Raw genomic sequence first — 27,628 nt, forward strand, 5'->3', positions numbered from 1 at the left:
TGTGTTTCTCTGAGGCTTTATTGTCTATTTTCATGTGACAACTTAAAGCAATCCTTCCCATCATTTCTCTCCCCTATCACAACACCAACAAAGAAAGAACAGACTTTAACAAGGTCATTGCATGACCGGGAGATGTGCTGATCCATCAAAAACTTAGCTAGGGAACTGACTGCTGGACTGAGATCATCTCACTGTTGCAGAGCAGAGTATTAACATATCATACTTACCTGCATCCTCCTCTGTGCTCAAAGAGCTCTGGATCAGACAGGTTTGATCATATCGTATACTGTATGTACATTTAGAGCACAAACCCCACCCCCCCAAAAAAGTAAAGTGTAAAGGAAGTCTCTTTCCCCAAACTCAGTGGCAGTCTTGTTTGTACCGAGAGTCATTTTCACGTTTCTCTCGTTCCAAACAGTTCTGGATTCAAAATATTTCCCTCTTAACCATTGACAAAAATGAAAACCTCCGACCCCGTTATGCTGCTTAATATCTCATTTAACTTGTTTCCACAGTATGTTGCATTTTTTATATAAAACTTATTTTGGTATTTTTGTTTAACTACATGAAAACATTAGAAAACAATTACAGCAAAAACACAAAAATCCCCTAAATCTCCTCTCCAGTGTCCAGAGTAACATATCCAGCGCATTGCATTGAGAGGAAGTGTTGAAGGAAGCCCACTGGATAACGTGTTAAAACGGGGATCATGTTGAAAGATGGCAGCTTGGATGAGATGGGCTACCTCTGCAAGAGGGAGACCGAGGAAATTTGGAAGGTCAAAGAATTCATTTGTAGGATTTCTGGAGATGGACGCTGTGATGACGGCTCAGAACCTGAGGTGAGATTTGTGTTTCACCATGTATCTGATAAACGAGAAAGAGAAGAGACGACAGGTGAGTCGGTGCAACGACATTGTCTTAACTGTTCATGAGCAGGTAACAGCAGCACGGGGGACAAAAAAAATGATGGGTGGGCATTAACATGCACAAGAATAAAGACAGACCTGTCGAGGGTTTCCCAGAAGCGCAGGAAGACGGGCCGGTCCAGATGGCGCCTGTGGCGGCTCAGCTCCAGGACGGTCACATCCCACTTCTGCACGTTGGGGTCTGTCTTTGCCTCGTCATACTTCAAATGAAAGGCTCGAACTGGTGGGCAAACATGCATGCACACTTTCGTATAGATCAGGGATGTCCAAACTTTTTGAAGGGTGGAGGGGTGGGGGGGCAGATTATGTGCATAAACCTGAAGGGCCAGCTTCATCTCGTATCAAATAAGTAATAAATAAATAAAATAAAGAATTTGCAGAAAAACAAGGCAAATGCAACCGTTTCTTTTTTTTTAGTGAAAATGTATTAAAATTTCAATGTTCCTGCAGCAGCAAAACCTCAGTGTCGACTTTATGTTTCTTTACTGAAGTCGTGTCTGAGACATGGCAGGAAATGTCTGCTGTTAGGCAACCATGCTGTTTGTTTTTTAACTGGGAGATGATTCATAGGAGAATACATTTTCTCCAGTCCCAACTAATGGCAGCTAGGTTTAATTGAACGCACACAGACATTTTGTTTTTTTTCTTCTAACAAAGCTGTCATAACCAACCTCGAGCCTATTTTCTCTGTAAGTGTTAGTATTAAAACATGGTTTTTATAAACGTCAACAAATGACAACAATGTCCATCACTTTTGTCTTTTGTTCAAGGTGACATTTTCAAATGTCTTGCTCAGTCTGATCAACAACCTAAAACCCCAAAGTGATAGTATAAACAGGAGACAGGCGGGAAATCCTCAAATTGCAGGATCAGGAACAAGCACAATCTTAACCAAATGTTTTTTTGGGGTTCTTTTAAGTTTATTTTTGGGCATTTTTGCCTTTATTTCATAGGGCAGAGATACTGTGAACAGGGGGGAGAGGAGAGGGGGCAACATGCAGCAAAGGGCCACGAGCCGAAATCGAACCCGCAGCCGCTGCAGCAAGGACACTGCCTTCATACATGGAGAGCCGACCTTCACATGAGCTTTGTCTGTTGAGATTTTCATTCATCCAGGTCCTGGTATGTCTATATTTACATGAGAGGCCTATACTGAGGCTACTTCAGACTGAGAAGTATAGACATGTTATACTGATTTCTAAAGTCAATGTGATTTAAAGATGGTGGGAAACAAAACACTAATACACTGGACCAATAATATAGTATCATAACCAGTCTGTCAGAATTAGCAACCATTTTCTGATGACTCTACAAATATGGCAACCGTTTCTAAAGTGCTATAGAGTCTACATTACTTACTTTTGGCGAAAATGTCAACAGGAGATCCATCAGGCAGCAGCCACGGCCAGCCTTTGAACTGCCAGGCAGGGCCCTGCACAAACACAGCCACCACCCGGTCCCTGCAGGAAGACACATTCACGTGAGTTGGGTACCGTTCACATTGAACAGATTCTGGTACCTAAAGGTGACTTTTGTCAATACTTTATTCTCTCTGTGATGGCATAAACGTTATTTCAGTTGATAAAAAAAAAAACCTTAAAACTTCCAGCTGGTGGGCAGAAGTGAAGGGAGCATCTTGGGAAAACTAGGTCATGTAAATTGCAAAATATAGTTTTATTTATTCAGTGTATTCTTATTGGGTGTCATGCTGCTGCCTCCAGTTACTACTAAAGGTGCTGCAATGTCGCTTGATATCATACCAAGATATCATGAGCGATGTGACGTGATGTGTTTATGTTTGAACGGTCTTGTTGTTAGCTGGTAGATTTATTGCTCTTTATACTTTGGTTTGTGTACCGAGGGTTGACATTCAAATTAAACATCGTTCTATATAATATACAGTAAGAGCAATGGGTTTGACAACTGTGTTGCACAACACACACCAGACTGCCACCATGTTGACAAGGATGTAAGTCCCTGCTCTTTTAAAACAAATGTGCAAACATAATGAAAATACAACTGAAAGAAAAAGACACACAGCCCTCTCCCTCTCTGATGAAACTAAAAAAAATGAGATTACATAGCAGCCAGAATTTTGCACCAATTGAAACACTTTTCCTGAAATATCCTCAAACACAAAGCTTGTACATGTCACACCAGCTGCATGTGCAATCCTGATTCATATTTATCAAACGCTAATGACTCAATCTCACAGACGCTGGTGTCAACAGCTGAGCCATCTGAGGAGCGGACTAATGCGAGGCTGTTTCATGCTGTGATTAAAGCAAACAACCGGCTGTACAATAACAACTTGTCATTCCTAGAAAGACAGAAAACAGAAATTCATTGGATAGCTCAGGGTTATATATATAATATTTGTCATCTGTATTGTTTCTACAGTACATTGATCAGGTTGATTATTCTGAATGTCTAACCGTCCAAAGAGAGGGATCCTTCCTCAGTTTTCACTTTTAAGCATTTTTTTTCCATTTTCAAGGACTTCACTTAAAGCAAAGAGGCTAATTCATTTAAAATAACATTTTTATTAAACATAAATAAATTATGTAATCAATGTCTCTCTTTTTAGAGAAGGGTTCCACCCTTTTTGGGCATTACTGTACAAACCTGATACTATCTCAGAGATTTGTATTGCAGCTTATCAAAGCATTTTTTAACTGATCAGAATCGGCTATACTGAACTATTTATAGCTCGATCCAATTCTTTGGATCGCCAGCTGTCACACGGGTGTTTTTATATGCAAAACTTTTATGCACAGGAATGTAACACGCATAGCCGTCATCAACTCTAAAGCTCTCCACTATCTGTCTCTCCTCCACTCTGCTGAGCTCCTGTGTGGGTAAGAGCCCCTGTGAAACACCACATGCCATGAAAAACACCAAAACGCAGCATGACACTGTTCATTTATGTCATTTACTTGAGTGATAATCACTGGTTTTATTTCAGAGAGTCTCTTGCATTTTGCTGTCATCTATGGCGCATGCTGCTTCACTGCGAGCAGAGGAGAGGCAGACATTAGTGCAGAATGCAACAAAAGCCCTGCAAGGAAAAAAGCCATAAGAGTAATAAATAAGTGTAGCCTAAAAGCCTAATCCGGGCAAAAGATATTTAGAGGACGAAAATATCCATTCACTGAAATTCAGCTCTAGAGATAACTCAGGCAAGGCTGCACCAATTTTTGAAAGAAAAGGCACCTAACCAAAATACAATATTTACCACATATTTATGACTAGAAAAAGGTTACACACAGTGCTGCTATGTGGCATATACTGCCGAACTGCTATCTCCCCCTAAAAAAGACAAAAATGAGTCTGTGGTAGAAAGGGAGTTCAAGAGGTTTAATGCTCACCAGTCCTGTGGAGCCAATTTGAGGGGCTGATCGATGATACGATATGGCACAGTGACACTCAGTGTTGTGCCGCCAGGCTGGATCTGGTCTTTGCGCCTCTGAAGCAGAACCTCATTATCGCGCTGGATGCCCTGCTTCTTCTTCTCTTCTGGCGTAACAAACCTGATATGGTACAAACAAAAGTCATACTGTTATTGTATCTCATTAACAATATTTCATAGAAGCTAAACATACATACTTACAAGACCTTGAAGGCACAGCAATTTCTCAAAATATATTTAATATGATGGAGAAACAAAGAAAGATACAAAACCATGTTTTTAAGGTTTTTCAGGTCGGTTTGTGTGATGTAATAAGAAGAGAGATTGCATGTTAGATGAATTATAGATTATATATATAATTATAGCCAATTTCCACATAAGTAAATGATGCTGACAAGTGTACCTTTTTAAATTAATTTAACAACCAGGGAGGAAAACAACTGGCTTACGTTTGCAAACCGCAACACCTGCACTGAATTTATGACTTAACTTCAAAACGTCATGCAGCATCATGCTAAGCTGTGATGTTTGCATGAGCGTGACGTAATGTAATAAACATTTGCAAAATGCTCTGATGATGAAAAGTTTCAGCTTGAGCTATAACTAAGAAAACAATAACTTCAATCTCTCTCCTTAAATGTTCTCATTGTGCACATACTTTAGATCCTGCAGGAGATCTTTAGCATTAAGCATGGTGATGAGTGATGTGGTGGCGGCGGGGATGATGACGATTGGTGTCCGCGACCCTGTCGAGAAATTCATGATAAAAGGTCTTAAACACAGGCAGTGTTGCAAAGACAGTCAAATAAGAAGGTAGTTATGTAACAGAAAAAATAGACATAGTTCTATAAAAAATGCTTATTTCTATAACATTATGTACTGTAGACTTTATTTTATACGAACGCCAAAAACATGTATCTGACTGAATGAAAGTAGAGTACCTTTCTTCTGATTCGGTGGCGGTCTGGCTTGTGAAACTAAAAGGGAAAAAGACACATGAAAAATGTGGAAAATTCATGTTTTCATTATCACATTTATAAATGGCTTTAATACTGTTAACCTGTCACAGGTTACTCCTGTTACAACTGTTTTTCCACCAACAACAGTAAGCATCAGGGTTGGACTGGAGGGCTCCACGAACTACTAAACTGCAATATAACAAGTATGACATGAAATGCTTCAGCTGAAGGTTTAACTACGTGATTCTGTGAAATTATTCACTGAGAACTTGCTCACTTGAAAAGCTTAAATAAAATCAAAGACGTAAAAGAGCCCAGGCTGCAAATACACCATTTAGTCTGCAGGAGGTGCGTTCTTATTTAAAGCTTCTTCATCTGTCATTGAGCTGCTCAAGAGAATGAATTCCTTTGGGAGAAATGTATCACAGTCAACCAGTTGGGCCCATAATTTCTGAGGAGCAAAACAGACTTCTGATTCTTGTCTCCAAACAAAAGTCCCTTTCACACAAGCAGTTTCACCCGGAAATCATGTGCATATTTTCTATGGTATAGTCATGTGTTGCAGAAGTCAATACTACAAAAGACTGACCAAGCAGTTTTATGCTCAAGGCTGAGTGAAGTTCCTTATCATTTTTTCTCTGCAGATGAGTGAAAGGAAAGCGAAGCGAGGTTGTGAGAAATGAGAGTATGAAATCTGATCACAGATGGAGCTGCAGCGATTAAGCAGTGCAATCGACACCATTAGTTACAGGAATACAACGATTTGTAAAATGTGGGTTGACACATCTCAGTGAAATGAGTTGCACTCGCTCAAAGCATTGATTCCTCTGGAGAACAAGCTGCAGCTTAAATGTGATATTTTGTGTTTACTTTAACGCCCATGTAGGAGGGAGAAAATGGCTTTATTTAGTAATACAGTTGTTACAGTCTGTAAATAATTTTAATTACTTTCCGTGGCCCACACACCGATGCAAAAATGAATTTGCCAGTATTGATCTAAACTACATAATACTACAGTGATAAAATAAACCCGTGTTATATCCACTTAAGTTTCAAGTCATGTATGTACTTGAGTAAAAAACTGATATCCAGGTCAAGGAAAGTTCTGCTGCAACATGCAGTGATTAAATTAATGTATACATCACAGCTTATGAGTTTTGATCAGGCAAAAGCGGTCTATTATCATTATTAATGTCATAACAGAGCAGATATTTTAAAATATGCAGCTGTTTTAAAGAGAGATAAGTGAATCAAATATTTAAATATAAGTGAGATAGGTTTAATATTTATTTGGGGGTGATAAATTGTTTGATAATATAATGTAATAAAAAAAAATAATCTTGAAAATAATAGATACATCATTATAGTAATCAACTAATTGAAAAAAACAATTGTTCTATCAAATTGATAAAAACAATATTTGTTCTATTAAACTGTTTTTTTTTTTCTGTTTGGTGCAACCCTAATCAAAAAAATCTAGATTTTGTTTTTCTTACAATGTTAAATTACACTTTGGTCATGTAAATTTTAACATTGTGGAAACTTTGAAACCCAGGAAACCCTTGAAACTTTTTGAGTGTCACACATATTTCATTTCCTGCTTTCTGGTGAAATTTTAAGCACCAGTTTCTGGTGAAAATGTCTTGTTGTGTAAAGGAAAACATTACAAGTAAATTTAATACAATGGAATTAACTGCAGTGAGGCCCTCAGGCATTTTGTATCTCACTCTACTTTTCTCACCTGTAGATCAACTTTTCTCATTCACTGTTACCTCTGCTACAGTCAACACACATGTAGGCATGATTTGCTTGTCCCTCCTCTTTTGTGTCTTTTGTTTATTCTTTAATTATGCATGTGGCCCCTATACACATCAATGATAAATGAATTCTTTAAGCCCTGGACACTCACATGCCTTTCAGCAAGATTTCTGATCTTGTTGAAAACTTTCTGCACATTTTAAATGTGTCCCACATATCTATGTTCTCTGGAAGAATAATGTTTTAACATTTTGAGAAAAAAAAGTTTTAATATTAGAATACTGAAGTTATAATTTAATGAGAATAAAGTTATAATACCTTAAGAAAACCCAAACTAATTGAAATCACCCCTGATCAGGCATAAATCTCATTACTGTGTGGTTTATGGTCCACACAAATACAAAATCTACCACTTCAGATTCAGTGAAACTCACAGCTGCTTCCCCAAGTTTACCAGTGAAAGATGCCCCACTGTAGTCCAAACTTTTTACAACTCAAAATACTGTCGGCTACAGTAGCCTATGGATAGTCAGAAAATGCTAAAACATGCACATAATAGTTACAGGAACCGATTATATGTATATATTATATGACTTTATTCTCAAAATAGGACTTACTTTTTTACTCATAATATTAAGACTTAAATCTCTAAATCTTAAAGCACTTTTTTTCTCTAACACTGGTGTTGATAGTCTGTCCATGACAAAGTATAACTCCATCTTTGAGTTATCTTATTCACAAGTCTGTGGCTGTATTAGAGCAGCTGTTGCCATGTTTACTCCAGTCCTCCTCCAGCACTCACCCTGCTGCAGCAGCAGCCTGCTCTCCCTGCACCATCTGTCAGAGCGGAGCATCAACATCACTAATTCTTCTACTCTTTTTTGTTTTATTACAGCTTGCAACCACACTGTCACCTACTTTACCAGAGGCATTGTTGCAAGTGAGTCGCATTCTAGAAGTCCTTCAAAATAAAACTTTCATGTTTTTATCAGTGGTGGTGGTGGGGATGGGGAGCAAATGTTCTAAATATAATATATGATATTGCGTTTCTTTTTATCTCTTTTAATAGACAGAAATAGAAAAAAAATAAAGAAAATCCCCTGAAAATACAAAACGGCTGCTAGTGTCTGATGATTTTCTCCTCTCACTGTCCCTGTAGCAGCTGTGGGTCCAAGTGATGGACACATGCAGACAGCTGCTCCACATATACTAAAAGGCAGTGAAACCTCTCTCAGCCAGGATGTGGTGAAAATCACACTCAGCCACGTGTCACTCAGGTCAAGGATACAGAGGTTAATGATAGAAAGTGAAGTGAATCTTTAAATACTTTAAATTACAAGTAGTCACACTGAATCACCAACCCAAAGCTTCTGTATTTTATGACCAGGGAATGAGACTCAATAATCAACTATCTTTCTTCAGAGGTGAAAACATCACTTTTAAATTGAATCACACTTTTTGAGGGGGAACATAGATTCAACTTTTTTTGACCCTTGCGTAATTAGCAGAAAAAGAGGAAGTTACTGTGAAACTGCACATGGGAAAAAATGCTACTTTGTGTCAATACATACTCTGGAGATTTTTTAAGGGTCATGTCATGCTGCCCTACAATCTTTTAGGATGCATCTGTTTTTTATGGCAAATTATTCTAACATCCAGATTTTGAAGAGCTCTGCTGTTGTCAACAATCCTCTGCTACCAAGGCTATTCTTTGAGAAAACAACTCCAAAAATTCCTCTCACTCTCTCTGATAAAGAACAGCATGTAGACTCAGACACAAGCAGTTATCAGAATGAATGAGCATCATGTAACCTTTGCAAAAAAACATTGTAAGCAGACATATGCTTGGATGAATGTGGATTTTTGAATTTATCACCAACCTGGACGTGGGACAGGCTGCAGCGCTGGAGTCTGGGCCTTCCGAGCAGATGCTCCTTCCTGCAAAACAAAACAACACCCAAGGGTCATATTCATAAACATGCTATGCCTTTAACCAAGCAAACACTGCAGAAACAAAAATAAGACTTAAAAATAGTCTAAGAAGAAAATATAGATTAAGAAACAAGTCACAGAAAAATGAGAGAAGTTCCATTAAAAAACTCTGACCCTCTTTCACGTTTATTGAATTCCCCCCATTAAAGTGCTTTGATGACAGCTGCTCCGCCTTCCACTCCTGCCAGGTCACTATGATTCCCTAACGGAGAAGTAAGTGTGTGCATGAGTGTTTGTGTATGTGTGCCTGTGGCAGATAGGAAGTCAGAGGCTTTAAACGCAGCCACGCTAAGGGTCACAGTCCCGCAGTAATCAATCATCCAATGACATTCCTGCAGGCTGGAGCTCACGCTGACAGGAGCTACAGAAACATGCAAACCTTGTGCAGTTTGTGGAAACTACCCATCAAGACTTCCCAGAGCTGTGTGAAGCCTTGAACTTGCTAATGTTGTCTGATTGACAGTCTAAAATACAAAAGACAGTTTACGAAAAATGTAAAACAGAGAAAAGCACCCAAATCTGCAACAGAAGCATTTTTGCTTCTTAAAGGAACAGTTCACCCCCAAATCAGAAATACATATTTTTCCTCTTGCCTGTAGTGCTACTCATCAATCTAGATATTTCTGGTGTGTCGTCGAGTGTTGGTGATATCTGCTGCGAAGACGTCTGCCTTCTCTCCAGTATAACGGAATTAGATGGCACTCTGCTTGTGGTGCTCAGAGCACCAAAATTAAATTTGAAATACTCAACAGCAATGTCTCTTTCCAGGAAACATCACCTGAATTCTTGTTATGAGCTGTTGTCATGACTGAACTTTTTTCTTTCTACCAAACTACATTTTAAAACTCAGCAACTCGCACCAAAACTAAAAATCTAGACTGATACAAAGCAGTTAGGGTATGAGGAAAAATATGTTTTAATTTTTATTTTAGGATGAACTGTCCCATTGAATTCCTTACATTATTAGTCAGATATCAAGTTTGTTGGCGATTAATTTTCAGTGGATCGACTAATTGATAAGTTGACTAACCATTTTAGCACACCTTGATTTCACTCACTCTCTCTGTGACAGGAGAGACGCACAAAGCCGACTGTTGCCCTTACTACAAAATGTCCATGAGAAACTGTCTGTCCAACCCACTGAATGATTTCTATCACCACTTCTTCTTTGAAAAGACCACAGGCTGACACCATCAGTGAAGCAGTTTTCTTTTTAAAATCATAGTCTTCATTCAATTTGCAGTTCAAGGTGCATGTGCTTGAATTCTAAGTGTATAACGTCTCAGACATCAATCAATGGAAATATCCATATCCTTTTCTTTTTGGTTGGACCATGATGTTGCTGAAGAATCTAAAAAGCGAAGCCTCAAACTGTAATACATGCTTTGTTATCGTGCTCAGTAGGTCTCTTGAAATACATTATTCAAGCCATGTTTCCTCAGTACAAGTAATGAACAGATTGTGAAGACTTTATAAGAGCCATTTAGAATATCCTCAATCGCATAAGCAATGAAATTACTATGAAGGCGCTAGTAAGACTCGTCCCCATCCAGTTAACTGATTAGCAGGACAGTTCAGTCCTGCCAATCAAAGCAACTCTGCTATCAAAAATGAGCACTGAGAAAGAAAAGCTCTTTGCCAATAATAGAAATAAAGTAAACACTAAAAGCTGTTAGTGGGCACCAAGGTCTGTTGATGAGTATCAAATTTATCTACTCTCCTCCCATCCCACTAGCTGCAGGGCAGAGTCTATTAGCAACACTGCAGGATCACTGTCAGTTACAGATAAACGGCTTGTCTGCAGATCAGCAGCAGCTTCGGTGGTTGTACTTCAGTGACAGTACACTTTGCACCAACATACACTCTGCTTTGCAATACAGTATTTAAAGGACTACAACAAGGAAAGAGTCACCTAATCAGCAATAGAGATATGATTAAGAAATTTCTAATGTTGCTTGCAGGAATTAAGAACATAGTTGCGGTTGCTTGCCATCTCCTGCGGTTGGATCCTCAATAGACTGGCATTGCAATACTGCACTTATTAGGTGGGTACAGCATGGTCATTGAAATAATAACAGATAAAACAGTACAAGTAAAGTAGTTTGTGCTCAACAGCTGGGCTTACTTTTATGGTCAAACAATGATAGACACATGGACTAAATCACATATACAAGATTTTACAATCCTTTAATAGAATAGAACACATCTGAATTGCTAATAGTGCTGCAAATAATGTTTATTTGCACTGTAGGTTTCTCGTTTAGTTGTCTGGTCTATGCAATGTCAGAATATGTTGATGAGTGTTTTCCAAAGCCCAGGATGATGTCAAATGTCTTGTTTTGGCCACAACCCAAACATAATCAGCTTGCTGCCTTGGCCTGTGCAGTGTCTTGCCTGATAACGTTGCATTGCGTTGTGGCTCAAGTTGAGCCGTATTTCACTTTTTTTGCAGGATGACTGTATCCATTTATTAGCTCTGTAAATAATACAGCTCCCAGCAAATACATGTTTGCTAAGAAAGCTACTATTTAATTTTTTCTGTGAATGGAAGTTACAACTTTTCCTTTTCCAACCTCTTCTCTTAATCTAACTTTCAATTTATAAAGAGTTTAATCTTGAGCCTAATAAAAGCTGGGCATCTGAAAGGATCATTATTGCCCATAGGCACACATGAAAAAAAAAAACAGCATCCCTCTTCCCCCTCCCTCTTCTGGAAGAAAATAGTGCTCCCAGTCACGCTGTGGCAGAATTAAAATGACAATGCCTAAATATGAAAATTCAGCCGTTGCAGATCACCACGGCTCAATGAGCATAGTGGAAACATTGTTGTAATTATCTGTGTTCTAATTATCATCCAATACAAGAGATTGGCAGAAGACCCAATAAAGACTGTGACTGAACAGGCTTTTGAGTTGCACTGTCCATCACTGCACAATAAGATGCATCCTGACATTTAAGGCAAGCTGCAAACCCCTGATATTAGTAGAGGTGCCGTTGTGAAGGCTTCTCTCCCTTCTCCTCTTACTTCACAGCACGCCAAATTGAGATAATGCTTCATTCCTCTTTCTGGAGAGTGGGCGTGAATACAAATAGGTCAAGTCCCAACCCCCCCCCCCCCCCCCCACCCCCCACCGCACCCCCTCCCCTTTAAACAGAGCAGGCAGCAACAGCAGCAGAGACGGCGTGATGTGGTGGAAGAACGTGCTGCCACCAAGCCTGGAGCTGCCTATCAGAACAAAAACACACAACTCACAGCGCTACCTCCCGTTCATCTTCCTCCACCCCCGCTGCTCTCACCCCTCCAGCCCTCTTGCAGACAACACAGCGGACAGCGCAGAGCAGAGTGCGATGGGCTGCTGAATGAAGAGGGTGAGGACAAGGAAAGTGGAAACAAAAAAAAGGAGAGCAAGGCACATGGGAGGGGGAGGGAAGTTAACATGAAAGCATGTGATTTAAAGAGGAAGAGCGAGAGGAAATGGAAATCAGCATGGAAATAGAAGAGAAGCTGAACAAACGGGGACATGCAAGGCTTGTGTATCATCCAGCCATGATCCCCGTCAATGCGCTGCTGCTGTGATATATACAATACGACAGGCGAGGGCGGCGGAAGGACCCACAGCTGCAGCTAACTGTCAGCCACTGACTCTCTACTCCCTTTGGCCAAAGGCAACAGCAGCAACACCGTTAGCATCAAGCCTCTGGGGACAATGCGCCAAGGCAGATGGAGAGGCTGCAACACTGGAGCTCTGACACATGCTCTGCCCATGCATGCACATGCACACACTTGTGCAGGCATGTGGTAGATAGCTATGAGTGCCTGGAAGAGGACCAGATTTCCCTGTCTTTCTGCGTAACAGCCACATGTGGGTTGGGTTAAAAGAAGAGGATGATATGTCGCAAATTGTAGAGGAAATAAATGAGAACATGAGCCATCAAACCGGACCTGTATGTGATTTGACTAAGGCACGGTAGGAGCAGTGACCAAGAGGACGATCAGTGTGTGAGGATTGTAATTCATCACAGTCAGAAACGATGGATACCAGAAAAAGACGAGTACTGAAATTCAAATGGGTGAGTTTATGCAGTTAAAATGCAAACGCACATCAACACAATGCTGGGCAAATAATTTATGCTGCAGAATCAAAACGCAGTTTTTTTACACAGCAGACAGGATGTAAAGGGTGTGCCTTTGTAAGGGAAACTCTCACTTCTATTTCTGTTGATGCATGCAAGAGAGCTAACAGAAGTCTTTTCAGTGCTCCTGTGAGCTCTCACAAACCACTCTTTGTCTTGTTGGGGTCCTTTAAGAGGGTAGTGTGTAATTCAGTAAAAAACTGAGAGACCACACTGCAGTTCAGGGTGCTAGCAGCACGCAAACATAAGCTGTTCTTTCTAAAACCAGTCCTTATCTGGATGCTCTTCAACAGCAAAAGAATGTTGAGTTGAGAAAGCAGAACATGGTTGTTTATTCTTGTCTGAAAAGAAACATGAAATATTCCTTTCAAACTAAAACCGAAAAACTGACAATCACGTGGCCTGAAACAAAGTTCAGTAAACGATGTGAAAGTAACTTTAACAATCAACACTATACAAATTTTATATTGTTCTACATTAGCCTGCTGTGCAAACACGACAACACTGAATACTAAAAATGTGCGCACTGTTTGTGAGTTTTCTGGGATGGGAGTTTGTAAAGTGCTGATGTAGACATTGATATAGAAAAGCCAGTTGGCTTGTCGTAATTTGTAACTAGTATTTTAACATTATAATGTTAATCATCTGTGAAGAGTGGTGAAGGAATGGCACAGCATTTTCATCAGAACCAGTGAGGACGCCAGGGGACGCACTGCTCTACTCAACTGGCCGCTTCATGCGCTTCCCACTGGTGACGTACTCTTTTTAGAAACAACATGGCAGCCAGCTCATAAATTTACTATTATTTTGCCTAGACAATCCACACGAATGTATTTCTGCAGCGAGAAATAGGCAATGCCACTGCTTGGGGATGTGACATTTAACATGTAGATCTACTGGTTAATTTTGAAACTCTTCAGTTATCTGCACTTCAAACAGACAATTCGCTGTGAGACAATTATGCCCGCCCTCTGGTTGCCCCCAGCTCGCCCCGGTGAGTAAGCGGCTCAGTTTTGAACCATAAAACCCCTTTAGTATTGTTGACTACGTTATCACTATTAGCACAGCTTCTAGTGCTAACATAGTTAACAATGCTAAAATGGGTTTGTGGTCAAAATGAAGCCACTTACTGCTACACTTACTTACTTACTGGCTGCTAAATGATCCACAGTGTTCACCGGCTCCTTCCTAACTTTGTCTGCCATATGGTGCTGCGCAGCGACTATTTCGGTTATTATTTACTAAAAAAAAGCTACTTGATGAGAGCAGTTAAAGTGAACAGTGAAGTTGAAGGCCATAAAATCAAAAATAATAAAACATCCCATACAGTGGGGGGGGGCCGTAGAGCCGGGTCAAAACTCTCGGTGTTCAATATGAAGGGCGATGCCTTTCTCATATATGTTGTTAATTAATTGGTTGTCAACATAAAAATACTGAGTATAGGAGCTTTTATGTAACATTCTGTATCCATCTCACTGCTTAAACATGTCCCTTCTTCTCCTCTGTCTACTAGGCAACATTAGAGCGGATTCACATCGTACAGCTGCGTTATCAGGCAGCATCATCTGTGACTGTCAAATGATTTACTTCTAAAATGAGAGATCAACATTGGATCCCTTAAGGAACCCACCAAACACACTTCACTTTGCCACAAGGGATCAAGGACGGGTCAGAAGCTGCTGACAGTCGGCCTTACAAGCGTGACGACTGACTGAGTGAATTCGTCCTGCTGAAACCATGCAGTGGAGACGACGCCACTGCTGTACACACACAGCTAAATTTCTCTATCTCCTCTCATTGTTAGGTCTACTGGTTTTTCTGGTACACCAGGTGTGGCTGCCTAAACTTACAGGTATGCCACGGTGGAGAGGCCATCCTCTGGTGTACGGAGGTGGTGAATTTCATACAACCAAAGCCAAATGGAACACGAGTGCCCCACATTCAGCATGGAGGTTTGTCATTGTCCCTCAGTCGACTTTCAAGGCTGATGCTAACGTCAGCTCCCCTGAGAAGGAGGGTGTCTTGTCTCCTCAAGGAGACCCAACTTTTGAGAACACTCTGGCAGCCAATACGAGCCAAAGTGTGAAAGGAGATCTTGGCGACAATATAACCCATGGGCCGTTCCCTTATATCATCAACGAGCCAAACAAATGTACAAAAAGCAGATCTGCACCTTTTCTGGTGTTGCTGATAGCCACTGAGGCTCGGCAGGTGGAAGCAAGAAATGCCATACGGCAGACATGGGGCAACGAGAGTGTGGCCCCAGCTCTAGGATTCATCCGGTTGTTTCTGCTGGGTAAAAATGAGGGAGAGCTGGGACTTTTACAGCAGCGGATGTTAGAGGCAGAGAGCCGGAGATACCATGACATCATTCAGCAGGACTTTCTCGATTCCTACAAAAACCTGACCATAAAGACATTAATGGGAATGAACTGGGTGGGAATGCACTGCCCACAAGCCAGCTATGTCATGAAGACAGACAGCGACATGTTCGTCAACACAGAGTACCTCATTTACAAGCTCCTCAGGCCAGAACTGCAGCCTAAAAAGAACTACTTCACAGGCAATAACATGAGAGGCTTTGCACCCAACCGAAACAAAAATAGCAAATGGTACATGCCCCCTGAGCTGTACCCAGGTGAGAAGTATCCCACCTTCTGCTCTGGGACTGGTTATGTATTCTCTGGAGACTTGGCAAGAAAAATCTATTGTGCATCGCTAAGAATCAGTCGCCTGCATTTGGAGGATGTGTATGTAGGAATATGCCTGGCCGAGCTACGGATCGAGCCCACTCCTCCACCCAATGAGTTCCTATTCAACCACTGGCGGGTGTCTTATTCCAGCTGCAAATACAGCCATCTAATAACATCACATGGGTTTCATCCCAATGAACTGCTGAAATACTGGCACCACCTGCAGAGCAACAAACGCAACGCCTGCATCAACACACTGAGAGCAGGCAGGACACACTCAAGCAGAATGAACAGAGAGAGACCAGCTCAGTAACTGACAATTATCCTTGTTAGATACAAATAATGATAGATATCTCAGACATTTCTGTTCTCAACATCAATGGATTGATCCATAATTTATCCACATGGGAACACAACACAAACCTCTGCATAAGTCTTGTGTATTAACTGATGAAATGTGCTACAATTATTGACAATTTTGTACAGATGATATGAAAAAGGTTTATATGTCTGAGTCAAACCACTGGAGATTTTATGTACAGTTCTATTTTACAAAAGAATAAGCTGTGTTTCACTGTGGTGCAGAGGCTACGTTTCAGTAATAATGTAAGATCTACTGTATGTGTTTTATATATGCTGCCTTACAGATACAGGCTACTCTAAAACTGGAGTAGAGAGGGTTCAGTGACAATAAAAGTTTCCACATGTGTATCAAAAAGTCAATGAAGTCTTTTCAAAAGACAAGAAAACATGATGCCAGTGCTTAAAGATTGTAACATTGACAACAAATGCAGGACCGGCCAGTTTTTGTGAATCAAATGACCAAAACATATAATCTGGAAATGACAGATTCCTTGAGTGACATACTGCCTCATGGCGGTTGACACAGCACAGTACTGGGATATTTTTGCATGGCAATATCTTATCGATACACAGACGCCAAGTATAAGTTTTTTTTAAACCAATAAATCAACAATTTTAGAAATACAAATTAAACTTTTAGTAATCCACTAGAATAATAAAGTTAATTGCCTTTTCAGTCCACATTATATATTTCATTGTAATGAAAATGAAGTGAAACAAACTGACTTGAAAACTGATTTATAGAGACTTTTCCTTTGGGGAAATAATTTCCAGCTAAAAAAAGGTAATAAATTGCAATATATGTTATTGTAATGCTCAGTGTACCGCCTAACATTTAAAAGTACTCTACAGTATTGCGATTAGTATCATTGTCATATTTCATTGTGGGGCCTCTGGGGATTCCCACCCCTAATATACTGCGGTTTGAAAAACACAGGAATCTTCACCAGATGGCTTAAATAGCTCTATTGGAAAATAATTTTGAATTATTGGGGCTATTTTGTAAGGGAATGGATCTGCATAGAAAATAATAACAATATATAACCATTCTAGTAATATTAATAATAATAATAATAATGATAATAATAACAGCAACCACTGTATTCAGGTAATGCTCTTCTAACACTCCAGACTAAAGTCAATGGCCCTCATTTTAAATGAAAGTATGACAGAAAAATGGGTATCCAATTATTTCCAAGTAAACCTTGGCTTTTATCAATGTGGATGTAAACAGAGGCTACGATCGAATCTCACGTCAAGTCTGAGATCATGTGCACAAGTTTGAGACAGGGTGGACTGGCAGTGCAGCAAAATGAATCTGGCTGAGTTGGAGAATTCTTAGAAGACCATATTCTGACTTGTATCTAAGCATCTGAAGCTACATATTAATCACCTAAAAATGTATAACAGCCACATGGACACGCTTTCTCACTGTTGGCAGTTGCCCGGCTCTGTGGGACGGGCTGCAGGCTGAACGCCGGTGATGCCCGGGTCTGATTCATCTGAAACTCTCTCTTTTTTAAACATCGACAAGCCAAAGCATATTTATATCATTTATCAATAAATCGTCAATTAAAAACCCTACAAAAGTGTAAATACTACTAGCCTAGGTGGTCAAACTTTTACCGGCGTCCGGTCAGATACAGGTGGTGTTTCTGTGTCTCTTCAGCCACCTGTCATGCCCAAAATGGAAGCAGACCTGAGACACATGGCCACATGCTCCTCAGTCTGGGTCAATTATAAGCTTTTTGATTTAGTATTATAATAGCAATGAATATTATCAATATATGTAGGCTGTAGGTCAGTACATATCACAGACCTATATAGTAAATGTTGTTCACTGCATCCCTGTTGACTGCAGCAATTATTTCTTTCGATAAGCTACTGCGTTTTTATGACTTTCTTTTATGTCACTTTTCAGGCTGCAAATAGAACCACTTGGTTTAATTGAACCTGCAGTGCATCTGTGTTTCCATTTCGAGCTAAGAGAAGTTTTCTTCTCTTGGCCGTAATAAATCTCTTCATGTTGTAAATTCTCCGTTCGAGGCCTCTGAACCAATAACATATTGAGATGGGATATGTAAGTGACAACTGTTTTCAGTGGCCACATTTCTCAATAGCGGGTCATTCCTAAGCTGTGATTGGCAAGACAAGAACGTTTCGTACATCACACGCGAAACCTGTCGTAGGATGATTTCTGCGCTCAGAGCTGCACTGGTACGTATGACAGATTTATAGATGAGGGCCAATGAACCTACACGTAAAGTAATATTAGGGGGCCCCCTTACGTTGCTCCGCTCCTGTTCCTTGCTCATTTTTAGGTTGTGGTTGACTACTAGCGGAGTGTGCTTCAGTTGATTATCAGACAGACTTTTCTCTAGATTAACATTAACTTTCCAGCCTTGCAGCTCTAAACTGTAGATGGGAGATTTCTGGTCTCTTTAGGCTTATTCATTTAGCCAGGCTCATAGCTGGTAACTAGCTCTTACAGACTGGCAACTCTGCGATGAAGAAAGGTCTGAAACATTGTGATAGCGTTACATTAAAAATAACTTCTTCTGGGAAGCAATAACAAAACAAGGAGCTTTTTACAGTCGTTATACTGAGACCAGAGCTTGACACTTTCTCCTGACTATTGTACCTTTGGGAAAGCATGCACTTCACTGTGTCAGACTGGTGCACAGTACTTTCACACACAAGGAAAACCTCACTTTGCATAACAAATAAATGGCACCAGATTTTATCGTATACACAAGTAACTCGTTCCTTTTGTATCAAGCAGCAAAAAATTTGTAGCATGATGTGTTGGAATTAATTTACTTTACTTGATATTGCATGTCCTGCAATGTGACAATTGCGCATGTGCACATTGCAATGTTGATGCTGAATCGATATATTGTGCAGCCCGACCAGCAATATTTTTTTCATAGAATTACTCTATTTTATTTTAAAAATGTGATTATTTTTACAAAATTAATTTTCCTCCATGAGAAACAAAGACAAAGTCGGTGTCAACTGACTGATACGTGAGTCATAACATGACAATAATATCACAGGAAATATAAGCTAAAGACTTTTGCATTTACTGCTTTAAAAACACAGTCCTCATTAAATAGGTCGCACTGAGGCTTTGGTTAACAGCTGCTCTAGCAGATAGCAATAATTAGAATTGGGTATTTACTCAAAATATGCAAAGGGAAACTCATATGCAGTGTAGCTCTGGGATTCTTACAACACTATCAGCGAACAGCAGAATTTGTTCTTACCGTCACTGACTTCAGGGTCATGCCGTGGTAGGTGCCCATGGTATCGATCTTGAAACCCTCCGTTTCTAAAACAAAAAAAACAACAAAGGATAAGCTGAATAAAATATAATGTTAGAAACATGTAACAAATTTGCCTTTTTCAGTTCTTACATTTAATCAAAACATATTTTCAACCCCATCTCTACTAATTTTTCATTGTATGTTGCCCCTATTTGATGTATTTGCTAAAAAAGTAAAATCCCTGTTACAAAAATAAACAGAAGAGCTCAGAGGATAATTACTGCTGTACTCAGAGATGATGCTGTGGTACGACTGCAAGAGATGAGAGCACCAACAAGAGACGTGGAGTATAGGGTTACCGCCACAATTAAAACATCTGTCTCCACAAAGAGATTTTATAGCACTATTGGAATATAACATGTGGTTACTTATTGCACCACAATTTCAGAGCACAGAGCGTACCCACCCCCCTCAGACACACAAACACCTTACTTGAAGCCTGACAAGAGGGATTTGTGTGTGATCTGGTGATCCTGGGATTCTCACATGAATCCAGCAATGAACATACAATACCTGGACGATATGTTTTTGCCAGCTCAGCACTAAATCAGTACTTCATTTTAAATTATGAACAGATGGGACCTACACAATAGGCAATTTTCTATAAAGATACATTATGTCATGCTGCATGAAAATGAAGCTCTAATGCATTTGCTCATTTGCTTCTGGTTCGGCCTCCCTGTATTGCAAACAAAGGCTCTATTCACCGCCCTTTATGCATCCTACACCTGATGACACAAAGACCGAGCAGTAGCAACAAACACAACATTCATTTCTACATGGGCATACGTAAGCATATTATGAAAAAAAATAAATAAATCGAATTGTCAGAAAACTCCACGATAATACAAAGTGTCCCCAAATACCTAATTTTTAAATTGTTTTTACGGTACTATTTTTAAAATAATTAAATACAAAAGTTATACCCAATGTGCATCAATTTTGGCTTGTAAAAATACGAAGGTTCAGAATAATTTATGTCTTTTTTCGCTATTCAATGTTTGGGGTCTATCATATTTGTTTATTTATTGCAAGTCATATCATCATCCCAGTACTGAACAATGTTAGTGTATGTTAATGTTTTTGTTATTGTTTATTATATAATATTGGACAGGCTTAAATCTGTATTGATATATATATATATATATATATATATATATATATATTAGTTATGCCAAGCTTTTGTGCCTTGGGGCCAGCAAAGCAATGCTGCTGTGAGGGCTCCACTTTTATTTTACCTGCCTGACATCCACCGGCACTTCTGGTTCTAAAGGTGGTCTTGTAGATGCAATGTGCTCTGCGTGCATCACACCTCTCATTATCTTTCTTGATACCAATAGTAAATCAAGACTATAATTAGCTATAGGAGCAAAAATCAAACTCACCCTCTTTTCCTTTGAATCGCTCCTGATCGTATCTGTTGTAAGCGGCTTGGACAGGCTGCTTGTTCCTTAGGGACGGGTCCTGGAAATAACACAATACACAAACAATTCATTACTGTACAAACCTGTCAGTACAACGTTTATTCAAAACCTTAGCAGCCATTTATAGACTTGCTGCTGCTTTAAAAGGGAACAATGACGTGCCCTGCCAATATACGCGTTCATGAGCAGGTTGTAGTATTTTTTCCATCATGTTGTACAGCGTCCTGAACAATATCTTTGTGTGTGTGTGTGTGTGTGTTTATTTTAAATGGCTGCTGTTACCTGTAGTGACTTTAATAACAACTGTCAACCTTCCAGTTCATTAAAAGCTTGATTTATTTGAGAAAGGAATGAGAAAGGAAAAGTAACAATGACAGGTTCATCCAAGTCATGCTCTGTTAGCATACAGCTATTAGCACAAACATTAACATTGATTTCGACTTGTGTCTGGGCCAAATTTAAACTACCTTGAAGAAACTGGAAAACATTAACGAACATATGCTGCACGCAGAGAGTTGTTCTTACCACTTGAGTTGTGTTCTGTGCTGGTCTCTGCTCTGGTGCTCGCCCCTCTTCTCTGGCTTTCACCGACTGAAGGATGGCGAAGATGTTCTTGGAGAAGTTCTGCAGAAGAGCAGTGTAAAAAGGACAAGATGAGTTTAACACCCTGACACTAAATGATTGCTTTTCTCATCATCTGGAAAACAGCAGTAAGTGAAATACATGAAGGTTTCAGGATCAATACCAGAAGGATTAGACATAAACAGATGAAACTCCCAAAACTGCCCTTTATTAGAATTGTTTAAAATGCAACTGGATAGTAATACTATATGCTTTCAAGTATCTAATATTACATAAGGAAACACTTTGAATACACTCTTCAGTGCCATCTACTGCAGAGTTTGTGCTAGACTATCTCACTGTCCATGGTACACAGGATCTTAAAATTCATAGTCTGTTATTACAAGTTATTTTAATTTTCATGTTTCGATAAGACATATTTAATACAATTTGATTATCATTCATTCCTTTTTTATTAAATTTACCATACTAATATATACAGTACAAGCTTACAGACTATGCATTTAAAAGCAGGGGTGTAATGTTATTTGTTTAAGGACCGGAAGACACATATGAAACACATGCGTTAGCAGCATTAAGTTATGTTATATGATCACCTATGTGGCAAATTTACATACATTAGTCAACTGCAACTTTAAAATTAAAGAAATGTTGTGAGAATAAACACAAAGTTGTCCTTTACACAGTCACACTTTTTTTGTGACTTTTAGGGCCCATCTTAAAGGAATAACATCCAAAAACAGAGGAGAAGAGATATGTTTTTAAATCGAGCCATCGGACATTGGATTTGAAAAATTATTTATAGGCTGCCAGAAAGATTTACTCCAGGCATCCAGCCAATCAACTCTTTATTAGCTTGGAGATTAGCATGTTGAGTCCTTCAGTGGAAAACATATTTTGAGAGTAGATAAATACACACTGGATGAAAATCATTCTATTGCTGCCATCTAGTGTTTGATATTTTCACCTCGCAACACTCAGGGTATTCACACAGTGAGTGAATTCACACAGGCTATCCTGAAGTTTTTCCCACAAGGCCATTTTCCCTGAGTGTTCAGCAGGTTTGGTAAAATAGACCAGCTGCTCTCAAATTCAAGTATGAATGTTAAAGTGGTCTTGAGTTAAGCTCCAAATGTAGGTCTGAAATATGATTCTTTACCAATGAGATTACAGTAGTCCTTTCTACACAGAGATCCTGCAATTCTGCCGAAACAAAGATCTTTCATTATTCTGTTTTTGCTATTTAAAAACAAAACAAAACAACAGCCGCTTAATGTGCTCCAGGGTGTGATTTTATAGCATAAAAATCTACCGGTTATTAAAATGTCACACCTGTCACACCTGTCCCATCCAGTACCTCCACTGTAGGCTTAAAGGCAGAATATCTCTGTCCCCTCATTCTGTGATTGGACCATTTTATACTGAATCATGAGGCTGAATAATGGCACAACATTACCAGCTAACAATCAAAAAATGAATGCCTGGTGAAAGTCTACATCAGTATGAACCTTCTAAAATGAGAGCATTGTTGAAAAGCCACATTTAAGGAAATACAATTGACTGCTGCCAAAGTGGACTCTGACCTTTCCAGTGCTCTGGAGAATGGTTGTCCTGGTCCTCCAGACCCTCTCTCTGCTGACAATATCTCTGGTGACATCCACCTCAGCGTCCACAAAGCTTCTCTGCTTCAGGGTGATGTCATCGTCCAGATCTGTTTTGATGGTGGAACGTTTCTTGGCCATAATCTTGGCTTTGATGGCTGCGATTTTCTCCACTGACATGGCTTCAGACAGTGATCTGGAGGAGAGAAAGATGTTGGGATCAACTAAACCGCTCACTGCTTCAATGATCTGGAGTCTCATTTCTAAAACAGTGCGTAGGATCTATACTAAAAGTGTAAAAAAAAAAAAAAACTACTGGACTGAATGTTTATGATAAAGTGGATCTACAAGTAACGTGCGATAGGAGGCGAAATTAAATGTGAGAAGTATCATTATAGGTATATTAATGCCGCTCACATATATTTTCGACAATCTGGCTTCAATTCATCATATTTCCATCTGACATGGCAATTTCCCCCGTCTCCAAAATAATTTGTACACGTGGGTCAGAGTTTCTGTACAGGTGCCCACATTCTCCTGTCAAGTTTGTTTTAACAGATCACAACTTTTGCATTGCAATTGGCATATGCCTCTTTCAGGGCTTGTTTTGTGCATACGCAATGTTTATAAATGAGACTCCTGCTCGGTGGGTTGATATATACTATCATTCAGAAAGCATATTATGTACAAATGCAATAGATGCAAATCCATCATACCTAATCTGGTCTGTCTGCACGATGCCCTCTTTGTGGCCCTCCAGACGGGCAGCCAGACGCTCCTTATCCAGACGCACCCGCTCTTCATCCTTCAGAGGAGAGCAGTGTAAACAACATTAGCAAACTACAGAATGAAACGAGATGTAATATCTGATCATTTATCAGGTCAGCCATGACTAGGAGTGGGAATCTCTGGACACCGCACGATTCAATTATGATTCCAAGGGCTACGATTATAAAATGATTACCAATACATCGTGATGGCAAACCACACACTGGAATACAACATGAAAGATAACAGGCAATTAAGATAAATGCTCTGCAGCCTTTTTGTTTAACTGTATTAATTAATGAGTAATTTGAAATCACTGTACAGTCTCCTGTCGGTGTGAGAGTAAAAAAATGAGATGGAGGCAGCGTGCTGCACTGTGTGGTTTAAATGTTTTAAGAGCAGCCTCTCTGCTGCAGTGTGAGCTACAGAAAAAGCAAAGATGCTGAACAGGTTGTGACAGGGTTTCTGAGGTGAAACAGACTGAGCACTGAGTTAATTTCTTCACCACTGAGATGGTTTAAGTTGTTTAATGCTCAATTAATGAATGAAAATGAATAAATGATAATGATAATAATGATAATAATTGAACATACTTGCAGATTCTGCCTTTTGTGAAGTTGAATTACTTGACAGGTTAACGTGTCTGCGCTGTAGATTGTAATGGTGCTACTCTGCTCTTTTGGTTCTGCGTCTTTCGTTCCGTCAACATCACATGATTAAGTAACATTTAGAAAATCAATTGCTGACATTTGTGAATCGATGTCAAATTGTCCACATCTGCATCGTGATGCATGTAAGAACAGATTTTTTTTCCCACCTCTCGCTTTTATAATTGAGTTGTGTGACTTCAACAAAATTCATTAATTACTAATGGAACACAGAGATTGTTCCATTTTAGCCAAATCAAATGGATTAAAATGTTTCAATAACCAAAATCCCCGGAGGAAGTGGGTTTTTTTTACGCTATGCTTAATAAATTACCTTCAATCAAAATTTAACAGTCATCTTAGATACAAATAGTTCTGTTCTTTTACGTTGTTCTAAGTAGTTTTGGTCTAATTCAATTTGAATGTGGTTAAAATACTAACATTTGTATTGGTTCACTACAGTGGAATCTATTGATTATCCAACAGTTACCAAAAATCCACAAAACATCCCCCTACGTAAAAGAGTCTCAGTGTACTGGAACTGTTCCTGCTCACTAAATAAAGGAAGTAAATACTACAGAGCTGCACTGACCAACATGTGAGTATAGTGTTTATACTAAGCAGCTGTTCATGGAAGATATTTCACGTCAGTTTACCTCAATCCTTGGTTTTTTGGCTTCAGAAGATACTTCATCAGCTGCTCTTTTGACTAAGAAACAGAGAAGTGGTATTATTTCACTGCACAGAGTCCATTTGGCTTTATACCAACTTTCCTGACTGCAATACTTAAAGTTGAAAAATTTGTGAAAATATGATCCAGCCTCAGAAATAGCAGATAAAAAAATAACAGCAAGATACAATGTATTACGTTTTGGTCATGGTTTTCAAAAATTAACTTAGAAAATAGTTATTAGTGCGGAATGAAATACCTCTTCAAACTCTGTGCAACAAATATGGTCGACACTTACCTTGTGTTGGCCTTTGCAAACCTATTTCTATAGGTGCACTTCTGTCAATACTTGTCGATGTAGCTGTGAAAAGACAAAATCAGAAACCGGATTAACAAGTAATCAATCAAACATCTACAGCTAGGCTCCTCCTTGTAGGGTTTCATCAATGAAATCTAGCATTAATGTATAATGTTTTACTCAATAAAAGAATAATTGAGAAACTAGGACAAAGTGTTATAGCAGCAACAAAACAAATTCTGATTCTGACTAGAGTCAGTGTAGACTTAAACTGTTATGGACTGTTTTTTTTTAGGTGGGAATTTTAGTAGGTGATGAAAATAGTTTTTGTTGCTGCCCCCATCCACAACAGTGCACTGCTTCCGTGCTCGCACTCCTGCCTGCTTCTCCAAACTGGTGGTGTACCAACAGACTTCTACTGTAGGTAATACACTGACTATGGATAAGTGCCCCATGCAATGCCCTTACAAAAGATGTAAACTTTAATAGATAGAAGGGCACATGAACAAATTCTTAATATCCTGCACACAATAGCAAACACAACATATAATCACCACAGATCTCCAAAATGTTACTTACAACTATCCCCATTGAGATATGACAGCAAGCCTTTTCGATCAGGTCGTCTGACAACAGGGATGTTCTCTGTCTGTAAACACAATACAATTATGTCACCCAAAAAGGCTTCCAGGCATTTGTGAGTATAAAATAATTAAAATATGCTACAGATAAGACAAAAAAAGAGGATAGCATAGCAGAGTGTCTTCAAATAACACTAGTACTGACAGCGAAAGACTAGTACTGACAGCTAAAGGTACTTTGATATTATTCCAAACCACTTACTGCAGCTCTTCGCACATAGGATGGATGCGGGAGATGCACATTGTTGAGCAAGAACAAGATAGAGTCCAAAGTATAGTACTCTTTGGGCTGGCCCTCTTTACCAGTACTGAAGGGTAGAAACACAAGCAAAGAAAAAAACAATCACTCAATCACTCATGTTTATTTGATCATCATCATATATGACTAAAATGTACACTGACTACTGAAGGTTGCACATTTAAGCTCATGTGAGGTGTTTCAGTCTATATTACAGGTATGGAAATTAGCACCTGCCAAAGACTGGTAAAAACAAAAAAGTGGCTGCTATATTTGCTTCACTCGGCAACCAAAAAATTATTGTAATCTATTGAGTGGCTGGTAGATTTAGTAGGCCATCAGCCACAGTGGCAGGAGGTCAAAAAAGTTAATTTCCAACCCTGAAATATAGTAAAGTTACATTCTCAAAGTGACGAAACAGTGGCTCTGAAATCGATCTAACGCGGAACTATCAACAGTTATCCCGTTAGCTAATCTACTAATCCTTCGGCAGCCTAATTTCCTGCGTTACATGAGCAAAGTTTGATTTTTACACGGTAAACAAAGCTGCTTTTTAAGTTATAAGTGACTCCAGAAACACAAGTCTTTCCGCTTGACCCACTGGACCCCTGACTCCATGGGAACACAACTCAGCGCTAGCTAGCGCCGCTACACAGTTAGCATCACATCACTACTGCAAGTTTAGCTGTAGCTACATCTCTCATAAACACCTTGTAAGTTGAAAAAATATCAACTGAAACGCATAGAGGCAAGACAAGAAATCATGCGGTCTATGACACAATACTTAAGTATCACGCCAAAGTACCTAAAGAGCGCTTAAAGTTTTAAGTCGCAGTACAACAAGCGAGGGGGGAGTTATGTTAGCATCTTAGCAGCTAGCCAGCGAGCCTTCCGCTGTTAGGAGCACCATAAGGCACCGCTGAGCTCCAGCAGCGGGCCTGCAGAAGCGATTTAAACATATTTTAGCACTTACATACCCCCAGATTATGTAGTTGGTCTTGACATTTTTCGGCCAGGAGAACTCTCCAAAAATAACTTCATCTCCTTTGGCGACGATTTCTTTTTTCTGGATGTTATACTGACGAAGAACACTCAACACATCCGCCATCTTCACTTGTCTTGATGTAGTGTGTTTGTAGGCCCCCAGTTATCAACATCATGTGGCCTCGCAGGACGCCTGATCTTAATCAAACTTTA

General features: G+C 39.5%; 2 protein-coding genes across 2 annotated transcripts; one reads left to right on the forward strand and one right to left on the reverse strand.

The window, feature by feature from the left end:
• cdc73 (cell division cycle 73, Paf1/RNA polymerase II complex component, homolog (S. cerevisiae)) lies at positions 1-27,554 on the reverse strand. The gene is made up of 17 exons (XM_042497637.1): positions 27,409-27,554; positions 26,396-26,501; positions 26,132-26,201; positions 25,553-25,615; positions 25,241-25,293; positions 23,886-23,974; positions 23,152-23,365; positions 21,512-21,610; positions 20,948-21,026; positions 19,503-19,567; positions 8,935-8,992; positions 5,279-5,314; positions 4,996-5,083; positions 4,297-4,458; positions 2,288-2,388; positions 1,007-1,148; positions 1-866 (listed from the first exon to the last, which is right to left on the reverse strand). The coding sequence occupies exons 1-17, from the start codon at positions 27,537-27,539 to the stop codon at positions 830-832; spliced, it is 1,593 nt and encodes a 530-aa protein (XP_042353571.1). The 5' UTR covers positions 27,540-27,554; the 3' UTR covers positions 1-829.
• Positions 12,245-16,668, forward strand: LOC121951351 (beta-1,3-galactosyltransferase 2-like). The gene is made up of 2 exons (XM_042497638.1): positions 12,245-13,117; positions 14,694-16,668. Exon 2 carries the CDS (start codon positions 14,918-14,920, stop codon positions 16,184-16,186), a length of 1,269 nt encoding a protein of 422 aa, XP_042353572.1. The 5' UTR covers positions 12,245-13,117; positions 14,694-14,917; the 3' UTR covers positions 16,187-16,668.
• Positions 27,555-27,628: the final 74 nt, after the last annotated feature.

The sequence above is a fragment of the Plectropomus leopardus genome, chromosome 12 (genome assembly GCF_008729295.1).
Source record: "Plectropomus leopardus isolate mb chromosome 12, YSFRI_Pleo_2.0, whole genome shotgun sequence".
Classification (NCBI taxonomy): domain Eukaryota; kingdom Metazoa; phylum Chordata; class Actinopteri; order Perciformes; family Serranidae; genus Plectropomus; species Plectropomus leopardus.